The sequence below is a fragment of the Podarcis cretensis genome, assembly GCF_951804945.1.
Source record: "Podarcis cretensis genome assembly, chromosome: 1".
Lineage (NCBI taxonomy): Eukaryota > Metazoa > Chordata > Lepidosauria > Squamata > Lacertidae > Podarcis > Podarcis cretensis.
In genome coordinates this window covers 93,869,562-93,892,358 of record NC_137170.1, presented here as the reverse complement: position 1 = coordinate 93,892,358, position 22,797 = coordinate 93,869,562, and the positions used below count along the sequence as shown (strand labels likewise).

The following is a 22,797-nucleotide window of genomic DNA, read 5'->3' as shown; positions in this document are numbered from 1 at the left end:
AGTCAAATGAGAAATGGATGCCTGCTGCAGCCTGCCCACATTTTGCCATACATACTGTAAAAACCCATCCTTGTAGGAGAGGCCATCAAGGCAGGAATGGGATTAAATAAATGCCTAAATAACTCTTTCCATACAATGGTTTAGGGAGAAAGAGGATAAGTGCTGATTGAGTGAAAATTCTGTCTACTTCATTGAGCCAACACAATATTTGGCATTTTAAATGTTTGATTGTAGTAATTCCCTTTGCCTCAATTGTCTCCCCACTGCTTGCTGAAAAACCTGCATTATTCTTGGCCCCTGTGGCACACTGATGTGTTGAGCCACAGGTCTCACCCATCAACTCTGATGGTGAACACTCATGGCTGGCCATGCCCAGTATAGCAGCATTCCCCAATCTGGTGCCCTCTTTTTCTCCCATCATAGACATCTCATTGGCCATTGTTAGAATGGATGTTGGATTAGGCCACAGAGGTCAGCAAGGTTTATCTTGCCTGGGTTGGATCGGTCCTGCGGAGATCCCTCCGTGGGCCCGATCACGTGCATGTGTGACCGTGCGTGCCTGGCATCTGCGCAGACACGATTTTTGGCACTGCAGAAGCGAGTCCCCGTGCTGCGCTGGTTTAGTGCAGTGCACGAGTGGGCAACTCAGTTTGGAGGCAGCTCATGGACCAATCAAACGACAAATGTTGTTGCTGTTGTTGATTTCTGATTAACAATGTCCTTGCATTCAGTTTGATCAAATTGGTGTGATCAGGAAAGTAATACAACACTGGGGTTTCAAAATTCACAAGTTCATCATATGGTCTTCATAACAGGAATGTCAAAACCCAAGCAAAAAAGCCAGTTGTACAGAATCTTTAAGGGAACAAAAGAAGGGACTGTGCTATTTGGTAGATGGTTTAATAAATAAATAAATAACAGCATTGTAAGCGTATTTTATTAATATCCTTCGTTTTGAAATATTTTCACCCACACCCACTTTCCCCACTTCCTAGGTATAAAGGCGACAAGTTCCCCAACTAACTTTGTATTGGTATCAGCACTGGGTTGTATCAAGAAAGATGTTTTAATTTCATCCATTGCTTTCTACCTGGCACTTCTCCTGGGCAGTGATTTATAGCCTCTTGTTGTTGAGTCTACGTTTAATACATGCCAATAAACTAGCTGCAGGAGGAAAGCCACGGTATCCCCCCTCCCTTTCCTTTCCTAACTTCTTTATGTCATCTCTCTGAGTGTGTGTGTGTGTGTGTGTGTGTGTGTGAAACTAGCTTCTTGCAGAAACTCCATCTTCAGCACTATTTTTTTTTTTGAAAGTTACTTGTTAAATAACATGGGGCTTTGAGGGAGCTTTTATGCAGCAGGAGACTTTGTGCCCTCGAGGCAGCAACACCACAACCCTGTTTGTTTTCTTTGGCTCTGTCCCACTTTGCCAGGGTAGCTGTGAGTTTGTGTGTTACACCCTTGAGGCTGATTGGGAGGTCATGATCATTCAGGGTTTTGGAATCCTTGGTCTGGCTCCAAAGCGAGGAAGGGAAAAGGCATATCAGACATGGAAGAAACATTGATCTTAACATTGATTAAACCTAGGTGTTCTGGCATTCTCAGCAGATGTTAGGCTCCGGGATACACTGGAAACTCTCAGAGGTATAGCAAAAACAAGAGCAGGGTGAGCAAACAGCACTTCTGGCATGTTCTCTTTGCTTTGTTTTCTTCTACAGCTTCTAATGAATCTTCCAAAGGGTTTAATCCCAAGGTTTGTGCTTTGCCTTGTGCTTAAATACTGTGGTGTACAGTGTGTATATGTTTCTGCTGATCTGTCTCAGCTAGATTTGTTTTCAGAGCATGATTTGGCCAAATGTGTGGCTCAGCTTGTCTGTAGGATATTTCCCACTGTGAAATAGCCTTAATGCTCTTCTGAAGTTACATTTTCAGAGGAAAATCTGAGTGTCTCTGTGTCCTCGGTATCTGTAGTTCAGATTGTTAGCAAACACAATCTTCTCACCTAGGATTGTCATTGCCTATCCTAGATACTGTGACCAACCTCCATTTTTGGTGGTAGTTAAAATGTGGGATTTGCTCCCACAAGAGGCAGTGATGGCCACAAACTTGGGTGGCTTTAAAAGAGGATTAGACAAATTCATGGATGATAAGCCTATCATGGATGACTAGCCACAGTTACTATACTCTGCCTCCACTGTTGGAGGCAGTATGCTTTCTGAATATGAGAAACCACAGGAGGGGAGACTCCTGTTTCCCTCAGGTCCTGCTTGTAGGCTTCCTATGGGGGCATCTGGTCGGCCCCTGTGAGAACAGGATGCTGGACCTGATGTGCCACTGACCTGATTCCACAGGCTCTTCTTATGTCACATTGATGTTTTCACACCAAAACTATTTTTATGAGGATATAGGTGATCAAAAGAGAGAAAATGAGCCTCGTGCCTGGCTCTGCTGTTAGGCAGGGTGAAGCTGCTGCCTCAGGCAGCAGATGCTAAGGGTATGTGCTTGGGGTTTTTTGGGGGGAGGGTTGCAGTAGTCCTCCACCATTCCTCCCTAGCTGCTTCTTCTAGCCCATGGGTAGGTAAACTAAGGTCTGGGGGCCGAATCCGGCCCGGTCACCTTCTAAATCTGGCCCGCAAACGGTCCGGGAATCAGCGTGTTTTTACATGAGTAGAATGTGTCCTTTTATTTAAAATGCATCTCTGGGTTATTTGTGGAGCATAGGAATTCGTTCCTTCCCCCCCAAAATATATATATATATAGTCTGGCCCCCCCACAAGGTCTGAGGGGCAGTGGACCAGCCCCCTGCTGAAAAAGTTTGTTGACCCCTGTTCTAGCCATTGCCCTCTGTCAGAGGACAGAGCTATGTGTGCCACTCAGCCTGTCTGCCTGGAAGACCCTAAGCAATGCTTCTAGCCTCAGTTTTGTGTGGGGAAACACTTTTCTCGTTGCCAGTGTTTGAAGTAAGATCAATTGCCAGTCTTACCTCAGTACATAGAATGAGGGTGGGGGAGTGCCATCTTCTCCTTTGCCTCAGGCACCAAAATGTCTTGGGCCTGCCTTAATGATCTTGTACACTGCTTGAGACAGAACTAGTAAAAAGGAGTAATTTAAGAGGTGCCTAGCTTCTGGTTTCTGTATGTCTTTCACTTAAATGCTAGTGAGTTTGGAGACTGTTAGGTGGTGTCAGTGTGTTATTCTTTTAAAGCTTGCTCGTTTGATATAGAATAGCTTTGTCTCCTTACTTCTTTATCTCTACCTAACTGGTCTAAATCCAGCCATGATGGAGTGAGGGTAAAATACAATGCCACAGTGAGCGAGGTGAAATTAGTTTCATCCTAGTACTGATTGACACTGAGTAAGCAATATTGTCAAAACTTAAGATGCCTGCAGATGCTGCAGAAGAATAACTAGCCTGATGTACTGTAGTCATAAATTCAAGTGGAAATCCTTCACAGTGTGCTCTTAGTATTTGTTTTACTTCCACTAACTTTCTGACCCTTGGTTAGCATATGTGGTCCACAGTTTATCAACAAATTTGCAGATAATCAAAGTGGGTTCTGACATGGTGATGTAGAGAAGTTGTGGGGTGATGCAGCTTGCTATTTACTTCAGTGGATTTTTCAGTCTGTGCAATTAAAAAAAGTGTCCACCCAAGCCAGGAGTTTGTTAGGCTTCCCTGCTTCTCATGCTACGTATATACTATAACCATAAAGTCCATTCAAAGCACATTCTTGTCCTCAAAGAATTCTGGGCACTCTGTTCCCAGCAACCCTTAACAAACTATAGTGCCCAGAATTTGAGGGTGGGGGGTGTAAATGTGTTTCAAATGCACTTTTAAAATATAGTGTGTACTCAACCTCTGTGTTGTACAAAATAGAACCTTTGTCTCCCTCCTAGTAGACATATTCATCCAGGGTAGGGAATTGCAAAAGTTCTCCTTGAGACAGCAGAATTAAGAATTAGGAAGTATCATATGCTTCACCATAAATGCCTTGCTAATGTCATCTGCTAGTAGAATATAAATCACTAAGAGAAGTTCCACACATCTTCACAAAAATTGTGTCAATTTTCACCACTGCCAATTATTGTACCAGGGTAATGGACAAATAGAAGGGAAGAAAGAAGGGGAAGAAATGGAGGCAGTGAGAGATTTTACTTTCTTGGGCTCCATGATCACTGCAGATGGTGACAGCAGCCACGAAATTAAGAGACGCCTGCTTCTTGGAGGAAAGCAATGACAAACCTAGACAGCATCTTAAAAAGTAGAGAGATCACCTTGCCAACAAAGGTCTGTATAGTAAAAGCTATGGTTCTCCCAGTAGTGATGTGTGGAAGTGAGAGCTGGACCATAAAGAAGGCTGATCGCCGAAGAATTGATGCTTTTGAATTATGGTGCTGGAGGGAGACTCTTGAGAGTCCCATGGACTGCAAGAAGATCAAACGTATCCATTCTTAAGGAAATCAGCCCTGAGTGCTCACTGGAAGGACAGATCGTGAAGCTGAGGCTCCAATACTTTGGCCACCTCATGAGAAGAGAAGACTCCCTGCAAAAGACCCTGATGTGGGGAAAGATGTGGGGAAAGAAGGAGAAGGGGACGGCAGAGGACGAGATGGTTGGATAGTGTCTTCGAAGCTACAAACATGAGTCTGACCAAACTGCGGGAGGCAGTTGAAGACAGAAGTGCCTGGCATGCTCTGGTCCATGGGGTCACGAAGAGTCGGACACGACTAAACGACTAAACAACAACAACAAAATGGACAAAGTTTAAAATGAAATGAAATGCTCAAAAGTCCCGTCTTTCTACAATCTTGGCTTCTTCTAGTCATGCTTTCTTACTATGACCACCCAGTTGTAAAATTTCAATTTTCTATAAAATAAATATGTTAAGTTGTAGCTAAAATTTTGCACAACAAGAATGATATTCTTAGCAATCCCAGGGATCATAATTCAGCATTGCAGCAGATAAACCAGCATAAGTGTGTGGTGTTTGGTCTCCTGTTTTTCAGGTAGTATGTTTGATTATTCAAACCTAAAATGTTTAAATTTGGTGTATAAACAACTTGTGAAGAGGCCCTATGCCTCTTTTCCCCATACATTTTTGGACATTAACTTTTTATTCATTACATTTTTAAACTGTTTTCCCTGTTGTGCTGCATTCATGTTTGCTTACAAATGATTAAATGAAATGCCAATATATTACATAATGCAGCAATTTGTTATAAACTTGAAAATTCAATATTTCCAGAGGGGGTTGCAGCAAAAACCGGCATCGGAGCCTTGTAGCACCTTAAAGACTAACAAATGTCTTAAACATAAGCATTTGTGGACTAGGGCCCACTTAAAATTACACAGGAAACATTCCATATTAAAGTAACAAAGGCAATTAGTGAAAAATAGTTATCTGTATAACATTATCCAGTTTAATTTAAAGCCAGCAACGTTCCAAACAAAGACAGAAACGAGAGTACATCTCTGGCATCCATCCTCACATGGAGAAATTCAAAGAATAATTGATCTATTTATAATGTTCATATGCACACTTCTGATTCCAAAATAATTACATTTTGTAATCAAATATCTCCTATTTTACCAGATTAGATCTCGGTTCAAGATTAGTTTTATTAGGCCCAAGCCAAATGTTATCCAAGAGATGCATGAACAGTGCAGAATGGAAGCCGCTGTGGGATGCTACCAAGGAGGTGCTGGAGTTCCCTCCAGCCATTTTCCTTTTCAAAATCATTTGCCCAGTTGCTCTTGCATCTGCTGGAAAAAATGTGTGTCATGTCTTATTCCTCACATAACAGTGAAAAAGAGCTAGGGGGTTCATTTTGAGCAACCTTTTCCCTCACGCCTTATATCAATTGTTGCAAACCTAATGTCTGTGGGGAGTGTGGCATCTGTGACAGCCTTCTTTGGTATATCCAAGATGAACCATAACCACCAGATTTTCTGCTGCCTTTTTTTTTTTTTTTAAAGTATGTTTCTAGTATTTTTAGATCTTGAGATATAAGGCAAAAAAAAATAAAGATACCATTCTCCACATGTTTTGTGAGGAATTAGGCAGTTCCACCCCTTCAATATTTTAGTCTCCCCCAAAACAACAACAACACGTAGATGCCCATGCGGGCATGAGACAGTGTGTGTGTGTGTGTGTGTGTGTGTGTGTGTGTGAGAGAGAGAGAGAGAGAGAGAGAGAGAGAGAGATCAATATTGTGTTATCTCCCCAATCAGAAACAGCAGGACATTGCTGACTTCCTGTGGTGAGTGTGAGGTTGGCCCAGGAGTAGTGGCAAAGCAATAATGACTGTACCCTCTCTAATGTTGCATTATGCCACACACCCCACAGCAGCCAGGGCCTAACATTAAACCATTCCTTCATTCTGGTGAGTCTTACAGGACATTACAGGGAAGCTAGACATGTATGCATTTCCCCATCTGCCAAATTTCTGCCTGAATCCCATGAGGCTATCTAAGTCTTCTAAGAGAAGGTAGAGCTATAGTATTTTCTTCTGTAAGGGACTCTTCAGAAGTATATTTTTAGGTGTGTCAGCCAATATGTTTTAAGTGTATGAATGTAAAGTATCAATGTGAAAAAAATATGTGTTTGCAAACACATATGTTAAATGTGTATACTCATTAGTGAACTGCATCCTGTTTGTGATGGATGGTTTGTGGCCACAGTTCAGGAGCGGATCGCTGCTTGATCCAATAGTGTTAAAGAAAAGCCAGGTGCAAGAATAGCAGGAGGAAGTATGTTACATATCATTCTTCCCTCAAAATGGAAGAAGGAGAGGCTACTAAGACAGAATTTGGAAACTTCTCATCCATGGCTTTTTCTGAAAGCATAGCTTAACACTTACAATTGCAATCCATTGTTCAGGTGGAACCATCCCTAAAAGCCATTTTGTTCTTCTCAGCCAGAGTTGTATAGATACTTTTCCTATTAGTCTCATTCCAGTTACACCAAACAATTGATTCCTTTGGTCCTTTAGCTGCACTAGTAACTTATGATTGCTGTGGCTTCAGGATAGTATCTGTAATTTACTCCAACATGTTCTACATTTTAAAACAAACATTATAACAACTTGCAAGAACAAAATATTTGAAATAGGTACTCTTTTTTGAAGGGACCTGTCCCAGGGGCAGTACTTTAGGGTAAGCAGCTGATTTGAGCTGCAACCATATATATTGGCAGTAAGGACTCTATTCTCTCCACAATTCTCATGCCGTTTAGTTCAAGCTTCTGTATTTATGGCAAATGTGTTCCTCCTTAGTTTTAGTGAGCTGCTCCATTATACAAGGAGCTGAGATATACATACTTTTGGGAGGTGAGGGCTTCACTTTTCATCCATTTTGTATGGGGTGTATCATTTTTTTAAAATAAAAGATAAAGTTTTTTTAAGCAGATTCCAAGCAAATTATTATAATTAACTGGTTAAAAAAAGATTTATACACTGGCTTCTGACCAAATTCCCTCCAGGGCTGCTTACAAGAGATGATAATGCAAATTATATTTTGGTTGTGACCAGTGCTTTAATAAAGAGAAAAAGGTACTGGTCATCATGAAATTATTACAGTAAGTGCCACACTTTTAAGAACTGGGGAAAGGTGTCAGTACTGAGTGCCCCCAGGAAAAAAGCGCTGGTTGTGACTATTCAGTCACACAGATGCTACTTCGCCTTTAGACTGAGAAATCCTGACAAGGGGCTGGAGCAAAGAGAGCTGGAGAGCATTAGAACCAACAAGCAGAGGGACTGAGAACTTGGAATAGGTGGTCAGAGTTGAGGCCTTCAGAACCCTGGACAGGTCCCAGGAAGCAGAGGACTTGATCTTGCTGTCTTGCTCTGTACTATCTGTACCACCCCATGATCATTTAGCACCACTACAAAGAGGAGTTTGGAAGGTATTGCTTCCTTTTTTTTTTTTTACTAAGTGTAGCTTAAAGGTATATCTGAATGTATGAAGACTCTTGCTTAGTCCTATTGTTTCCTAAATCATGGTTTATGAAGCTGGCTTCTTTTAGGTTTCGGATGTAATGCTAAACTGTGCTTAATCAAAACAAAGTGGAACTTTCTGAGCACCTTGCAGCTGTGCCAGGAAAGGGGGAGTTGATCATGTGTAAGCTTGAAACTCATGATTGGTATGTAAAATTGTAGTTTAAACATGTGAATACGTTTAGCCTGGATAAAGAGCTGTCACATGAAAAGTGGAACAAGCTTGTTTTCTCTTGCTCTGCAAGGTAGGACCCAAACCAATGGCTTTAAGTTACAAGAAAGGAGATTCCAACTAAGCATCAGGAAGAACTTTTCAGACAGTAAGAGCTGCTCAGCAATGGAAGGGACTCTCTTGGAAGGTGGTGGACTCTCCTTCCTTGGAGATTTTTAAGCAGAGGTTGGATAACCAGCTGTCATGTATGATCTAGTTGAGATTCCTGCATTGCAGCGGGTTGTAATTGATGACCCCTCAGGATCCCTTCCAACTGTACAGTTCTCTGGTTCTATCTATGCCAATTAGCAATTGTTTCAAATTAGAAACAATTGCCGCCGCCACCATCTTGTAGACTGCATCATGAGAAGATAGGGTGTAAATAAAAATAAATTCACTGATTTCCACCAGACACCAGATCCAACAATCTGAACAGCCCTGAAAGAAACTATAATAATTTCACTTCCATTTCTCCTCCCAGGGCCATACTAAATCGGCATCAGACAGTTGTGGTGTTGGTGACTCCACATTTGAACAAGGAGACCTCCTTTTCTTGGATAGTTGAAGTTGGGGAGGTCTTGGTTCTTTCACCAGCCCTCTAGTTAAAACCCCTAATCACTGCTCCTCTCCCTGGGATGATTCCTTCTGTGGGATGTTATATTAAGGTGTAAGCCTGCCATGGTTAGGAATGGGATTGTGCTTCAACACCCAGATTGACTTATTCCCTACTCTGGAAAAATGCTCTGTCTCTTTCATTACTGTTTTTATGGCCTCTGAGTTTCCACTTGGATGACTGCCCTTGTTGCTGGTTGTCAGAGGCCCACTGTATTTCTGTTTTTATTTGAGGTTGCTTTTTCTTGGCAAGGCAACAGGAGTTCTGGTTGTTGCATTTTTTTAAACAATGTTTATGAAGCGGTGCTTATTCATATATTTTTAATAACTCTCTCTTTACCGATGCAGACGTAAATCTAGATTTAATCAGAATTTCCTCGGGGTAGCATTCATCTTCATATTCAAGCAAAAGTAGTGTTTATTTTATTTTGTTCCTTTTAAAAAGTAAATTACTCTATAAAGAACTCATTGTCACTAGGAATGATGGAAAGGTGTGTCAGGGAAGAAGAAATGGAGTAATTTGCTGTGTATATTGTTTGAGGCCATAATCTGAGAAGCTGCCATCAATTACAAAGATACAGAACATGCTAGGGAACAAGGGATTAACCAGTTAAAGGCAAGCTGGAATCACTGGTGTGAATGGAGAAATGAGGGGAAACGGCCCAGGGAAGCCATGAGTCTTATTTCGCTGTTGCTGTCAGCTTTCCAACGGCCTGGAAAGTTGTGTTTAGTTTCGGAGGTTCTATGTAAGGGCTTAATTTATGTATTCAAAATGTATTGTGTGCCCACCAGTATGAGGGAGGCAACTTAGCAATAAATGCATTCATACATGAATACGCATGTGAGCACACCCATACACAAGGGCAATATAAATTGTGAGTTTTATGTTCTGAAATCATAAATGTCTTGCAGAGGTTAATATACTAAAGAAAATAAAATAATATCAAATTAATAGTGCACAATTAACTGTGATGATTGACATTCATATATAAATTGGGACCTCTATTAATTTGCAAAGTTTTTAATTGTTATTATTTTTAGGGCGCAGTACCTTCCTGCATCAGTTCTCCACTCTTACGCTTTTCTACCTGCTGCTGTTTAAATTTTATGTTGATTTTTATTGCTTTTTGAAGAGTTGATTAATTTTCATTGTATTTTAATGTTTAATGTGTAAGCTTTCCAGAGAATACTGCTATTGGGCAGCATATAAAAACTATAAATAAAGAATTAATCTCTTCCAATAAGCAACACATAACCCTACTTTTCCCTGTACCTTTTGTGCATCCTGATTCTTTTTAAAATGTCTAAGCAGATTTGGAATTTTTGTAAGCATTCTATAACTTCTTAGTAGTTGAGTCAATCACTACTGAAGGCTTGTTTAAATTAATGTAGCTTTTACAGCAAAATAGCTACAGAGGTTTCAAGGATTATCACTGCTTTCTTGTTCTTTCTTTTCTCAAGCTTGCAATTAACTCACTCATCTGTTGTTAGTAAGTTGGCCTTGCAGCTGCTTGTGTTTGTTTGTTTGTGTACAGGATGAGTGCGTTATCAAAATGCACCTCTAATTCTTACATTATGTGAAATGCAAACAGCCATTTCTCATTTACTTCAGCCATATGATCTATGATTGTTTAGACTTTTACAAGACTCTGGATTTTCAAAATTTAAAAAACAAAGCTTGTTTAAAAAGTATTTGGAATTATGTTTCCTTCCCCCCGCCCCCGGCCAGCAGCGGTGGGAAACAACCAACCAGTTCTAAAGATGTAAGAGGCCTGGTAAATCTTTAGAACACCGTGGCTTCTAACTAAGAAGATGCTAGGAAGCAAAAATATTATGGCAAGTGACATGTGTATTTCTGCTCTCGTCATCTAGTATACTGATGCTCTGATGAACTAAAAACATGCCAGTGTCAACTATGCATAGCCATTGATAGACTTGCAAGCAAGTCCCTTGGTTTCTTATCACAGAGAAACCTGAGGGCATCTGACCAGCTGATGGGATCTGCTTATGACTCAGAATGGTTGTCATTAGGTTGGTTGCTTGTGCATCACCCAAAAAGAGCAAAGGCATCACCAAGAAAAGGGCACAAATTTGTAAAATCAATACGCATAGGTGCCAATTTAGAAAGAATTACTATAGTTTAAATAAAAATGCTACACAGTTTATGAATGTTATGGATTCCACCTAGAAAGCACTCCAGGAGCCTTTTAAATGAAAATTAAATTCACCATAATGGGAAATACTGTGACTGCTCAGTCTACCTGCTGTAGATGGGCAACGTCAAGGGCCCTGAGCCTTCCTTCTTAGGAGTCTTTTATCTTTAAACTCCACTTGGACCAGGCCGCCCTTCAAACAGAGAATTGTCCTCCCCCTGCCCCGTACTCAGGTTCTTGCAGTTTAATATGGGAGGTGGTGAGTTATTACATTACTGGTTCCATTGTTTAAACAGAATCAGTTGGCGTTAAGCGGAAGTGAATATTGGTACTAGACGGCAGCCATGAATGTGTTGTGTTGTTTAGCAGGAAAATGAATTTGTTTCCACTTGACTGGTTTCTGGATAAAGTAGCTCAGTTCTGCTTCACTTGTCTTTTCAGTGGGGATGATAATGGATTTTTACAGATCACCAGTTTGTCTCTACAGTTTACGTTATGTTTTGGGGTTGTTTCTTTGTTTTTGCTTAGAAAATTGAAATTGTAGGATTTGGCTTTTATTTTTATTTATTTATTTTCATAGCCCTTGAGCATTCTTGAATTCCTATTCTGCTCTTTTAGCGCCATCTGCTTTGGGGCATGACAGATGCTCTGTATCCTGCATGTTGGTTATTGAGGCTGTCAGTAATTAGGATTTGGTTGGCTGGAAACTAATATGATTATTTGTTTAGCTCAACCCCCTTTGCAGGTTGATGTTAATGGGACAATAAGCTAATCTTGTCGAGTAGTTCCAAGACTGCCAAGCACAATCTCACACTCGCAGCTACTGGGCAAGGATCTAATAATTCTTCTCCATTGCTTGTAAAAATTGCATTGGTAGTTGCCAAGCAGCTTTGTGAATGAATTCTACAAACCTGAATTCTACTCACAGCTTTTCTTCTTTCATAAGGTGGACTGATATAAACACTGCTATAGCATGCTGAACCCATAGCCCAGTTCTGATGCATAAAAGCTAAATTCTGTGCCCACTAAATTAATGCAAATTACTGACATTTGCAAAATCCCATGGTTTTGATTTTAAAAGGCTTTGGAATTGGTGATGGGGAGCAGGACTTAGAAGGAGGAAGGAGGCTGCAAGGAAGAAACGGCATGGAGAGTTTGACAGTGTGAGCAATGAAACACGGAAGAAGGTAGATGTGGAAGAGCACTAACTTGTCACTCACTAGCAACTAAGGGCCATTATATCAGTCACACTTTTAAAAAGCTGCCCTTAATGCTGCCACTGGTACTTTAATGGAAAATCAACTGTGGGGCTTTGATCCAAATGAGGGGCCTTTGCCAGTTTCCCACCAAATGTGCTCTGCTACCAGCTGTTGTGGGTCCCTAGAGGGAGGAAGGGTGTGTTGGTGGAAAACTAATTTGGATCCATGATGTGGATCAGGCCCCAATTTGGCTGCTTTTCCTTCAAAATTCAACAGGTGGTGTTAAGCATACTTTATTTATTTAAATTTAAAGCAGTTATTAACACGTGATTTTGCTCTTAAACTTTTGCCCAGATGCTCTGATTTCCAAAGTTTCACCTAAAACTGACCACCTGTTTTCCTTTGTGATGCCGAGGTTTTGAAATAATTTCCTTTTTATAGTACTTGAGTTTCTCAGGATGCCCAAATACTCTCAGATACTGGTTTCCATGTCTAGGGCTGCTCCATGTGGGAACTTTTCATGATTCTAAGTCATCTTTGTAGGACATGGCCAAGATCATGAGAACTGTGCCACGGAAAAGCACATTTCCTCCCCACAGAGCATCATTGTTATAGGTTTAATGAATTGATTCTTACGACTTCACAGTTTGTATTGGTTCTGCAGTGGCCACAAAGAAACTGTGTGGACCAGGATGGAAGAGCATGGCCCAGTGTATCCTGTATGCCAGGGCTGGAAACTCTGGAGCAATTTTCAGTTTCCAAAATGAGAGCCATCTGGCTATACCCTTGGAAATCGCATAGCATAGCCCTGTGCTTAAGAAGTCTTTTGCTACATTAATTTCACTAAGGTTGTCACTTTTGTTCTGTGTGCTTATTTCCCACACTTATCTCAAACTGTACCTTCTGCTTTCATCCGCACTCGTGACTTCACAAATTAAAACAATGAGTGAGGATAGAGTCATAGTAGCAGATGGCAGGGAAACTCCTAAGGAGCCTAGATCCTATTTTCATGCAAATGTCTTCTGTGGCTAAGAATAAGGAGTGAGAGGCAAAATAACTCTTGTATTAGAGAGATGAATTGAATTGTTTATAAATGGAGTGTTTGGGGTGTATTCTATTAGGCATCAGATAAGACATTTATTGCAAAGCAATGAACATAGAAGTGAAAGCCTATTGATGTTAATGCCCTGTCGGAATAAATCCCATCTGTTAAAATGTGTTTAGGATGGCGTTTTCTTGGATTCCCAATGAATATACCAACAGCTAATAGTTTCTGGAATAACCCTAGCATCATCGCCCTAAACACAACCAAATGTATTGTGAATTATCCTACCTAGGCTGACTATCCTTTCATTCATATGCACATACTGTGGGATATACTCACACAGTGAATGCTGCAGTCACATGTCTCTTTGGATTCTGCTGTTTTAAGTCCTTTCTGAATTGTTATCCTTTTCCCAATTGGTCTTGGTCTTCTCAGTTCCACTGGCCTTATCCACGCCAGATTGCCTTCTCCATATTGGGTTCTCCACAGAATTATCTTTTTCAAATTGATATTGAAATGGAACTGTTTTTTAGTGTCGCACATCAGATAAAAGTTCTTTCTGTAGAATTATTCTCTGCCAGGATCCAGGTTCGAATTGTCTCTATGTTGATCACTTCTCCTACCTGAGCTGTTATCTTTCCACAAGGGCTGACATTGATGCTGAAATCCAGCATCACCTGAACTCTGTGAGTGCAGCTTTCTTCTGATTGAAGTGCAGAGTGTTTGAGGACCAGAACATTCACAGGGAAACCAAAATGCTTGTTTACAAAACTATTGTACTACCAACCTTGTTGTATGCTTGTGAAACATGGACCACTTATAAACGCCACCTCCAGCTGCTTGAAATATTCCATCAGTGGTGTCTCCGGAAAAAAAGTACACACCACATGGGAAGACGGCAAACTAATGCCAGTGTACTGGAAGAAACATAGATCACCAGTATCAAAGCAATGATTCTTCAACATCAAATTCGTTGGACTGGTCATGTTGTACAGATGCCTGATTATCGTCTTCCAAAGCAACTACTCCATTTCGACTTAGAACTTCAAAGTGTAATGCTGGTTGACAACAAAAGAGGTTTAAAGACTTTCACAAGGCAAATCTTTAATATATGTAGTATAAACACCGACAATTGGGATACACTGGCCTGCAAGCGCTCCAGTTGGAGAACAGCCTTTACCAAAGGTGTTGTGATTATCAAAGAAGAAGAATGTTGCTCTCTACATGAATAGGAACATCCTCCATTTGCAAAAGCCCAAAGTTTGTGGCAAAGTTCAGATTGCTTACATCAAAAATTCATCTTCACACCCCTCACAGTTGGAAAAGTCCAGACTGTCAGTTTGCTCATCTGCTAGACCAAACTTGCTTCTTAGTCCTCTGTAAGGAAATCTCTCTCTCTCTCTCTCTCTCTCTCTCTCTCTCTCTCACACACACACACACACACACACGAAGTTCCATCTGTTCTTTTGTGGAGGTCTTTGACACTAGAAGAATATTGGTTTGAGTCTCCACAGACAACATTTTTAGGTCTCCTGGATGCCCTTGGGTAGGACAATAAATGACCTTGCCCAACCAAACTCAGAAAAGCTCCCCCATCCAGCAGAGTCCCTTTACTTATTTTCAGTAAGCACTACCCCACAGTCCACGTGACTGGAAAATCCCACTTTCACTCTGCCCTTGACTTGCCTACAGTCACATAGGCTTGGATGAAACTCTGACCAAGATTTAGCTTAGGCTATTTTAATTCCATAGGAAGCCCCTGGTACAGATAATGGGAGAATCCTTGAGAAGGGAACATTCAATTAAACAGTTGCCTTTATTACTTTGAATATTTGCTGAATTGCATGCAAGTGGCACAGTGATCATCTCCACCAAAGGAGAGTTTCATAGAATGTGTAATGAATGTTGAAAACGCCTCTAGTGGGTTGTCTGGTTGAAAACATGCCTTAGAACTGTACTAAAACCTGAAAATCCCCAACAGATCCCAGTCTCCTCCTATAACTTCCCAGGGCAACATTCCAGCAGTGAACTTCTCTTGAAGTTAGAAAATATTTTATTTCATGTGACCCTGAGACCTAAACAGTTCTTTAATGGTGTTCAGCTGCTACACCCTTAGAAAACTTTCCATGGAAAGTGATCCCAAACACCTATGGATCTTGGCTTTTGCCCTGTACTCCAGTGTTACTGCAACGGAACTTATTTTACATCTACCGTGTGCTTAACCTGTTCTGAAGTTTGCAGTAGATTCTTATGGCAACTGTGCTGGTTAATGCTGTATTTTATAATCAATTTCTGGCCTCAGGTATTAACATCTAGTGGGGCTATGCATACAGAAATCATAAATGAGAGGAAGGTGGATTGAAAGAGATCAGAGACAGAGGGAGAAACTGCAATTAAAATATTCTTTTTAGTGCCAAGATACACAAGCAGCACAGTCATGTAGTTCAGCTTTTGGCAGAGTGTACCAGTTTCTTACTCCAAGAGAGGGATTGCACAGTTGAATATTTCTCCTTGTCAGAGTTGCTTAAATGTGGAAAACTAAGGGTCAAACTAGATGTGACACTAATTGTGTGAATATGATTAACTTGAAGCTTTGTTTACAAATGAAATAGCCATGGGCAGGGGGTGCTTAACAATAGCAGGACCCTGAGGGGTGAAGAGGGGCGAGTTTAAGCCTTTCCCCTCCTAATGAAAATTGTGCTCCTCTCTGCAAATAGCTGCTTCAGCTGGGCAATATTCAAGACCATGGGATCGTGATGGGAGGCGGTGGAGAGTGTTGAACTCTCTTCCCTAAGTTCCTGCTGCAGCTACTAGTAACATTTTTCTTTAAAAAACAACAACAAAACTCTCCACATTTTTAAAAATGCCATTAATGACCATTGGTCCATTTAGCTTGGCGTTGTCTACACTGATTGGCAGAGGCTCTCTAGGGTTCCTGGCAGGAGTCTCTCCACCCTGTGTGGAGATGCCTTCTCTTTGGGATGCATGCAGGAAAATAACCACCTGCCTAGTTTCTTGCCCTGCAGTCTTGCCCCGCAAATCCCTCAAAGTTGTAAACTAATGACAGAGGCCTTGGACTGACCTGCTATAATTCATTAAGTGCATTATCCAGTTTATTCAATCCCCCCCCCCCACCTTGCTGCCATGTTAGAGACATAATGCATGTGGTTGAAGTGTCAGCAAAGTAGTCTCTGTACCTGAGCAGGATATATTGCAGCCTGTGGAATGCTGACAATGATGCAGCATAGGCAAAATAGAAACGATTTTTTAAAAATCCATTCAGCTTGTGTTTTGTTATAAAATAAACAAATACCTTAGATTACATTAGTGTAATGAATAATTATAATCACCCCATCTTGCCTTCATTCCTGGAAAATTTTGTTTAAGGAGTATGGAACCTGATCAGCATCAAGGGCCATTTTGGAAAGAAATGGATCATTGAGCTGGAAGGCTGAAACCTAAACTGAATCTTTTATGAGTCCAAAATTAAGATGATTAGCACACAGCTTGCATGAATGTGGTTGTTGCCAGGTTATTGAGATGCCCCGGGAGTCATGGATTGATATGTTGGCTTGCTGTGTCTTGAATGCTGAATTGGGATAATCTAATTTTAGATAATGCAAAGATTTAGATGTAATTATTTTAGTCTGCCTTGAGTTAGGCTGCAAAGTTGGGTTGCTTAACCAGTTAGAGGAATTGATTCGAAACACTTCAGTGGACTTAAAAAGGTGCCTGCTATTAATTAGTCCCCAGATACTAAAACATTTTGAATTTAATTATGGATAAATTTTGTAAGAGGCATTTCCTCTTGTGCAATAAGTTGGTGCTTGCTGTGATACTTATATGCATCTTCTCACCGGGGTTGGGGAATCTGTGGCACTCCACATGTAGTTAGACTCCCATTTGCCCCAGCTAGCATGGCCCCAGTGGTCAGGAATGATGAAGTCTAACAACACCTGAGTATGCTTTTGTAAAGAATATTTTTCCTCATGTGGGAATTAGTAAATTAAAAATAACAGTAGTTATTTCTGAACTATTGTGCCGTTTCAGCTGGGACTACTGTTGTTTGTCATTCTCTGCCCACCCTACTTTTTCTGCACTGTGCATGCTGATGGCCATGAAATATGAAGCCCAGTACATTCACCACAAATAGAATGCCTTTCATGTTGGTCCTTGCCACTTTCCATTTGGGACACGTTTGAGCTTAACCACTCAGCCATGATGGCCCATCTGTTCTTCCATACTCCAGACTTGTGCCTTTGTAAATACACAACTACTGACTCTATAAAAGAACGGTGGGGGAAGCTGTAGCTTTCCATATATCATTGGACTCCAACTCACATCAGCCCCAGCCAGCCTGCTCAGTGGTCACAGATGATGGGAGTTGTAGTCCAACCACATCCAGAGAGCCCCAGCTTTCCCCATTATACTATTCTCCCCCCTACCTTAATACATCTTGTTTGGGAAAATGGAAGCAAAAAAGAATATGTTTGTGAATCATTTGATTTCGCTTTGGGGTGCTTCGGTAGTTAAATGTGTTATCCCTTTTTCCTGTCTCTTAGTTGCTCCCAAATGGTTATTTTTTTTTTAAGAAACACACCATTAAAAACAGTAGATGTGAAATTCTGCAAACAGATGTATAATAGTTTGAAAAATGGACTGCATGGAAATAACTTAGTACGCGTCCTATATATCTCATGCTCATCTTGTGCTCAGCTCCACTTTTTAAATGGGAGGCACTCCAAATGAGTTTGGTTTCAGAATCTTGAAGGTCAAAGTGGGGACTTCGATGTAGAATTCTCTCCCCCCCTCCCTTCACTGATCGTCATTTTTCTGATCTCTAGGAACCATTTAATTCTGCCCTGGAATGTTCAAGCTACCTTGAGCTCCAAGGCCATATGTCTCAGCTGCTTCTCCCCACCCCTTCCTCCATCTGTCTACTCAACGACTTCACAAAACCCTTCCCCCGTTTCCTTTTCGGAATAACTGCTGTTATTTATTTATTTATTTATTTATTTTGCGCCCACTGACAATTTGGGGGAGGGGCTGGCAGCTCTGCTCAGTGGATTAGAGCAGTAAGGCTCTCTAGTCAGATTAAAAACAAACAAACCCACTGCACAATTTTCTCTGTAGTGTCCTTGTGCCAGCAACTCCTGTGGTTGTGTTCCTACACCATGACTTAGCTCTTGGCATGTTTTGTCTGGTATGAGCTGCACCAGAATTACCGTTTCTCTTCACCTCTTCCAATAGTTGTGTTTTTGTTTTAAAAGTTTCCCTTCTAGGGAAGCATAATGGAGCATCATTGCATCTCGCCCAGAATCTTTTATTTAAAACAGTCAAGAGAGATGTTGCTATCATATGCCTATGCCTAAATCACAAGGCAGACGTCCTTCTGCAGAGGAAGAGCAGATTGGAGACTAGTAAATAATAATAAAAACCATTCCTACACCTGGCAGCAGAAAGGAATCTAATGTTTGCTCTGGGGCAAATTGCTTTGGAATCAGTATAGGCTGGTACTGCATCCGACTTTGTTCAGCTATGCTTAAGGGACACACTTTTTCATTTGAAGCTGATTACCAACTAATGGGATTTCAAAGATTTCTGGATGTGAATACTTCACATCTCATTTCATTTGATTTTGGGGAGGGGTGGGTGTTTCTCTTATCATACTGATGTCTTGGCTTGGAATAAATCTCATTTCCCTTCTTTTGCCTGAATTGGATGTGCCCCCGCCCTCACCTTGGTTTAATGCCACAGGCTTAATTGACATTGCTGAGGCTTTGGGAAAGGACTGAAGCAGCTGATTGCATGATTGCAAAGGATCAGCCAAAAAAAACATAGTTACAGGCCCTTTCAACTGTCCATTTGCATTTGTTTCTCACTTTGGCTACATGTTACACCCTACTATGTGAAAAGCAGGCTAGCTCTGCCTGTTCAAAACTTTGGAGGCATTGTTCCAATAAGCAAAGAAAGCTGGAAGGGATTAAAGTCATATCCATAGGACATCCTGTTGTCTATAGTTGGATGCCTCTTTTTTTCTCTCTCTCAGAATGAGCTGTCCTTAGCATTTGGGGAGGGGCAGGAGAATACAAGGCTGGCTCCAGACATTTTGCTGCCTGAGGCCAAGGGCATTCCCCACCCCAGGTGAGCATTCTTTGAACAGAAGTCAGCCAGAATCTTAAGTAAACACTGACGATGGACAGAATCCAAAGGGCAGCTTTGATGGTGCAAAGGGCCCTTGTAGCCCTGTCCTTCAAAGCCATTCTTCCCAGAGTCCACTGCCTGAGACAGCCATCTCACCCTGCCTAATGGTAGAAGAGTAGAAGAAGAGTTTGGATTTGATATCCCGCCTTTCACTCCCTTTAAGGAGTCTCAAAGCGGCTAACATTCTCCTTTCCCTTCCTCCCCCACAACAAACACTCTGTGAGGTGAGTGGGGCTGAGAGACTTCAAAGAAGTGTGACTGGCCCAAGGTCACCCAGCAGCTGCATGTGGAGGAGCGGAGACGCGAACCCGGTTCCCCTGATTACGAGACTACCACTCTTAACCACTGCACCACACTGGCTCTACCACACTGGTAGGGCAGGCTTTGTGCAAACAAACAAGATTAGCTGCCACAGGGAGAACTACAGATAAATAACCAGAAGATAAAGCTAGACTGTGACTCTTTGTTCTCTGCATATATGACCTAAGTCCCTTCCTTGCCTATTCACAGGAAGTCTAAATAAGGAAAGCCACACAGCTTTTCATATGATAATTTAAAGTGTAGCCCTGTTTCTATTTTCATATGGCCTGGTTTAGCCACTTTTGGTTTTGTAAGTGAAAACGTATAATGACCTAAAGGAAAGGCTAAACTAGACAAGGGTATATTCACAAGTGATGCTAAATGCAAATTCTGAATTTCCTGAAGCTAAGTCAAGTAGCAAGTTGCATTTAGCAGCATGTGTGCTCCGTTACTCACTGTCAGAATTGATACTTCCAGAGTAGAAGGGTTGCTGACATCATTTTCCTAAATAATCTTGAGTTTGATCTTTGACCTTTACTGTATTTTGATAGTATTAACAGTTATTTTCCCTTTAATGAATCACAGAAAGGGACTGCATACGCAGACTATATGAACATAAAAATGAATGCATCCATTGTTGAGCACCACCAAAAAAGACTTCTGAGTTAACACTAACTGTGTCTGTTTCAGGTTGGCAGCATGAGATCATGATTAAAAGTGCTGCCATTGTTGTTCTTGTTTTAAACGCCAAAGCTAATAACCTTTAATATTGGCCCACTTGCTCTTTCTGCTTGTCTAACCCCTACAAGTTGTTTCAGAAAACATTGTCACAGAAGGTTCTTTGTAAGAGAATTAACGAATGCATCATTATTTGCAAGGACAAGTGTTCTTTGACTACATTTGCAAAGCAATTCTTTGTCATCTACCGGGCCTTGGAAGAGAGTAAATGGGCTTTAATCCTTGATTTGTGTGAGTGATATTTTCTTGGGGAGAGGGAGTTGTCATCACCTTGTTATTTTGTTCATCATGAACCTTCCTTGCAGAGTTGACAGCTGTCGCACAGAAGCTCTGTACTTGAGTAACTGATTTTTTTAAGTTTCCATCTGTGAAATGTCGCTTATATTTTTTCTCTTCCCATACACAGTGAGTGCCTGGGAGCAAGGGACCCATACTGCGGCTGGGATAGGAAGCAGAAGCGTTGCACCACCATTGAGGACAGCTCCAATATGAGCCTGTGGAGTCAGAATATTACCGAGTGTCCTGTAAGTGGAAGGTTAAACCAATAATGGATAAATGTATGACAAATGCTATTTGGGGTTGATAAATTTGAACAGTTGCTGCACACCTCAGGATGTGCTGAAGGCACATGAGACCACCGCCTTGTGGAAGCTAAAATGGTTTGAATCAGATCAGTGCCAGGCTGGGAGACCTACAGGTTGGGAGGCATCCTGGAGTTCCACAATGGAAGAAAGGTGGAATATAAACGTAAGAATAAATAAATCTATGAAGTTGTTTCCCACACTGCAGTGGTGAAGTTTGTAAATGTGTGGGCCAGGCAGCTGATATCTCAGTGTGTTCCTAGGGCACACTTTCACGAGGTTTGATGGCACAGGTATGGAGGGAAGCCCTGTCACGTCTGATATGCATGATTCCAATGGTGTGGGGCGGGGGCAACAAATTAATACTACCATGGTTTGTATGATTTCTTTCTCAACCACTCATTTATATTTCATGGCTCCCTCTCTCCTGGGAACTGCAATTGGTGTAAGGCTAAAGGTATGAAAATGGATTATGGTTACACACACCCTGTATATTTAAAGTACATTGTTTCCCCCCAAAGAATCCCGTCACTTTGGTTTGTTAAGGGTGCTGGGAATTGTAGCTCTGTGAGGGGTAAACTGCAGTTTCCATGATTCTTTGGGGAAAGTGTATGCTGCTTTAAACGTACCTGCAGCTGCTGTTTATGCAATTGTAGCAATTTTTGCATGGCAGTCTTGCTCAAGAGTAACCAAAGTGGTGTCTTCCAGATGTGTTATCATCATTAGTCAAGCTAGCTGGGGCTGATGGCAGTTGTAGTCCAACAACATCTAGAGGGCACCATGTTGGCTATCTGTGGCTTGACCATTTGAAATTTAGATGAAGTGTTGGATGATCTCCAAGGTAGAAGGGAGGTGCATGTAGGAATACCCAAATGCACTCCACCCCTTTTTAATAATGTTACTTTCTGCCATGATGCAGCTTAGCATGCTGAGGCAATATATAGCTAAGGTTGCAGAGGGTTATATCTGCATCATGCCAGTTAGATTTTAAGTTGCAATGCTAGGATGTTTATTCTTCTTATCATTCTTGGTTCCCAAGCTCATTCTTTCCTCCTAGAGAGCATTAGTCATTCCTTCAATCCATCCTCTACTTGGCAAGCTTACGTTTTCTTTTCCCCACCCCGCCAAAGCTGGTTTTAAGGGATTGCCTGTTTATAACCTTCCTGTGCTGTTCTTGGGATATAGTGCTTCTTGACTGCACATGCTGTTATCTCCTTCAGCTTAATGCCTCTGCCTGTTGATAGGTGTGTGAAGTGTTAATCCTCTACTTGGAAAATGTCTGGCCTGGCCAGGTGGGGAGCCTTCCAGCTCCTCTCACTATCCTTGTTTCAAGGTCTTTGAAAACTGCTGAAAATGGCTCCTCATGACTCCTTTGAGTTTTAGAAATGACACCAGGGATGGGAAGGTTTATGTTTAATATGCAGACAATTTAGAAGTTTAGTTGTTATTGTACACCATATCTTGAGAGAGGAATCCTAGAGATGCATGCTGAAAAAAGTTAACTGGAGCATCACTGGCTCAAGAAATTGTGCTCTTTCCACATCAGGCAGTGAATGATTATAGCTTAGTTCATACGTTTCTCTTCTTTAAAATGCGCAACTCTTCCCACGGGTCTGTTTTCACACCTCCCTGATGTGGGGAAATGATGCTGGATGGTTGTAATCTTGTGTTTTCCTCCATTACCATGGCTACCATCTGATGCCAGAGGTCGGTTGTGCTGGTGTGAAGTGTAGCAGCCATGTCGTTGTACTCGTAAGAA

The 22,797-nt window shown here is 41.4% G+C and overlaps 1 protein-coding gene across 10 annotated transcripts in view; it reads left to right on the top strand.

Moving 5' to 3' along the window:
- Nucleotides 1-22,797, top strand: part of SEMA5B (semaphorin 5B) — a 359,926-nt gene that overhangs the window by 293,762 nt on the left and 43,367 nt on the right. For all 10 annotated transcript variants that reach the window (XM_079993227.1, XM_079993226.1, XM_079993224.1 and 7 more), the window contains one exon: nt 20,864-20,981. In XM_079993227.1, the coding sequence (XP_079849353.1) occupies nt 20,864-20,981 (118 nt within the window). The remainder of the gene's footprint in view (nt 1-20,863; nt 20,982-22,797) is intronic.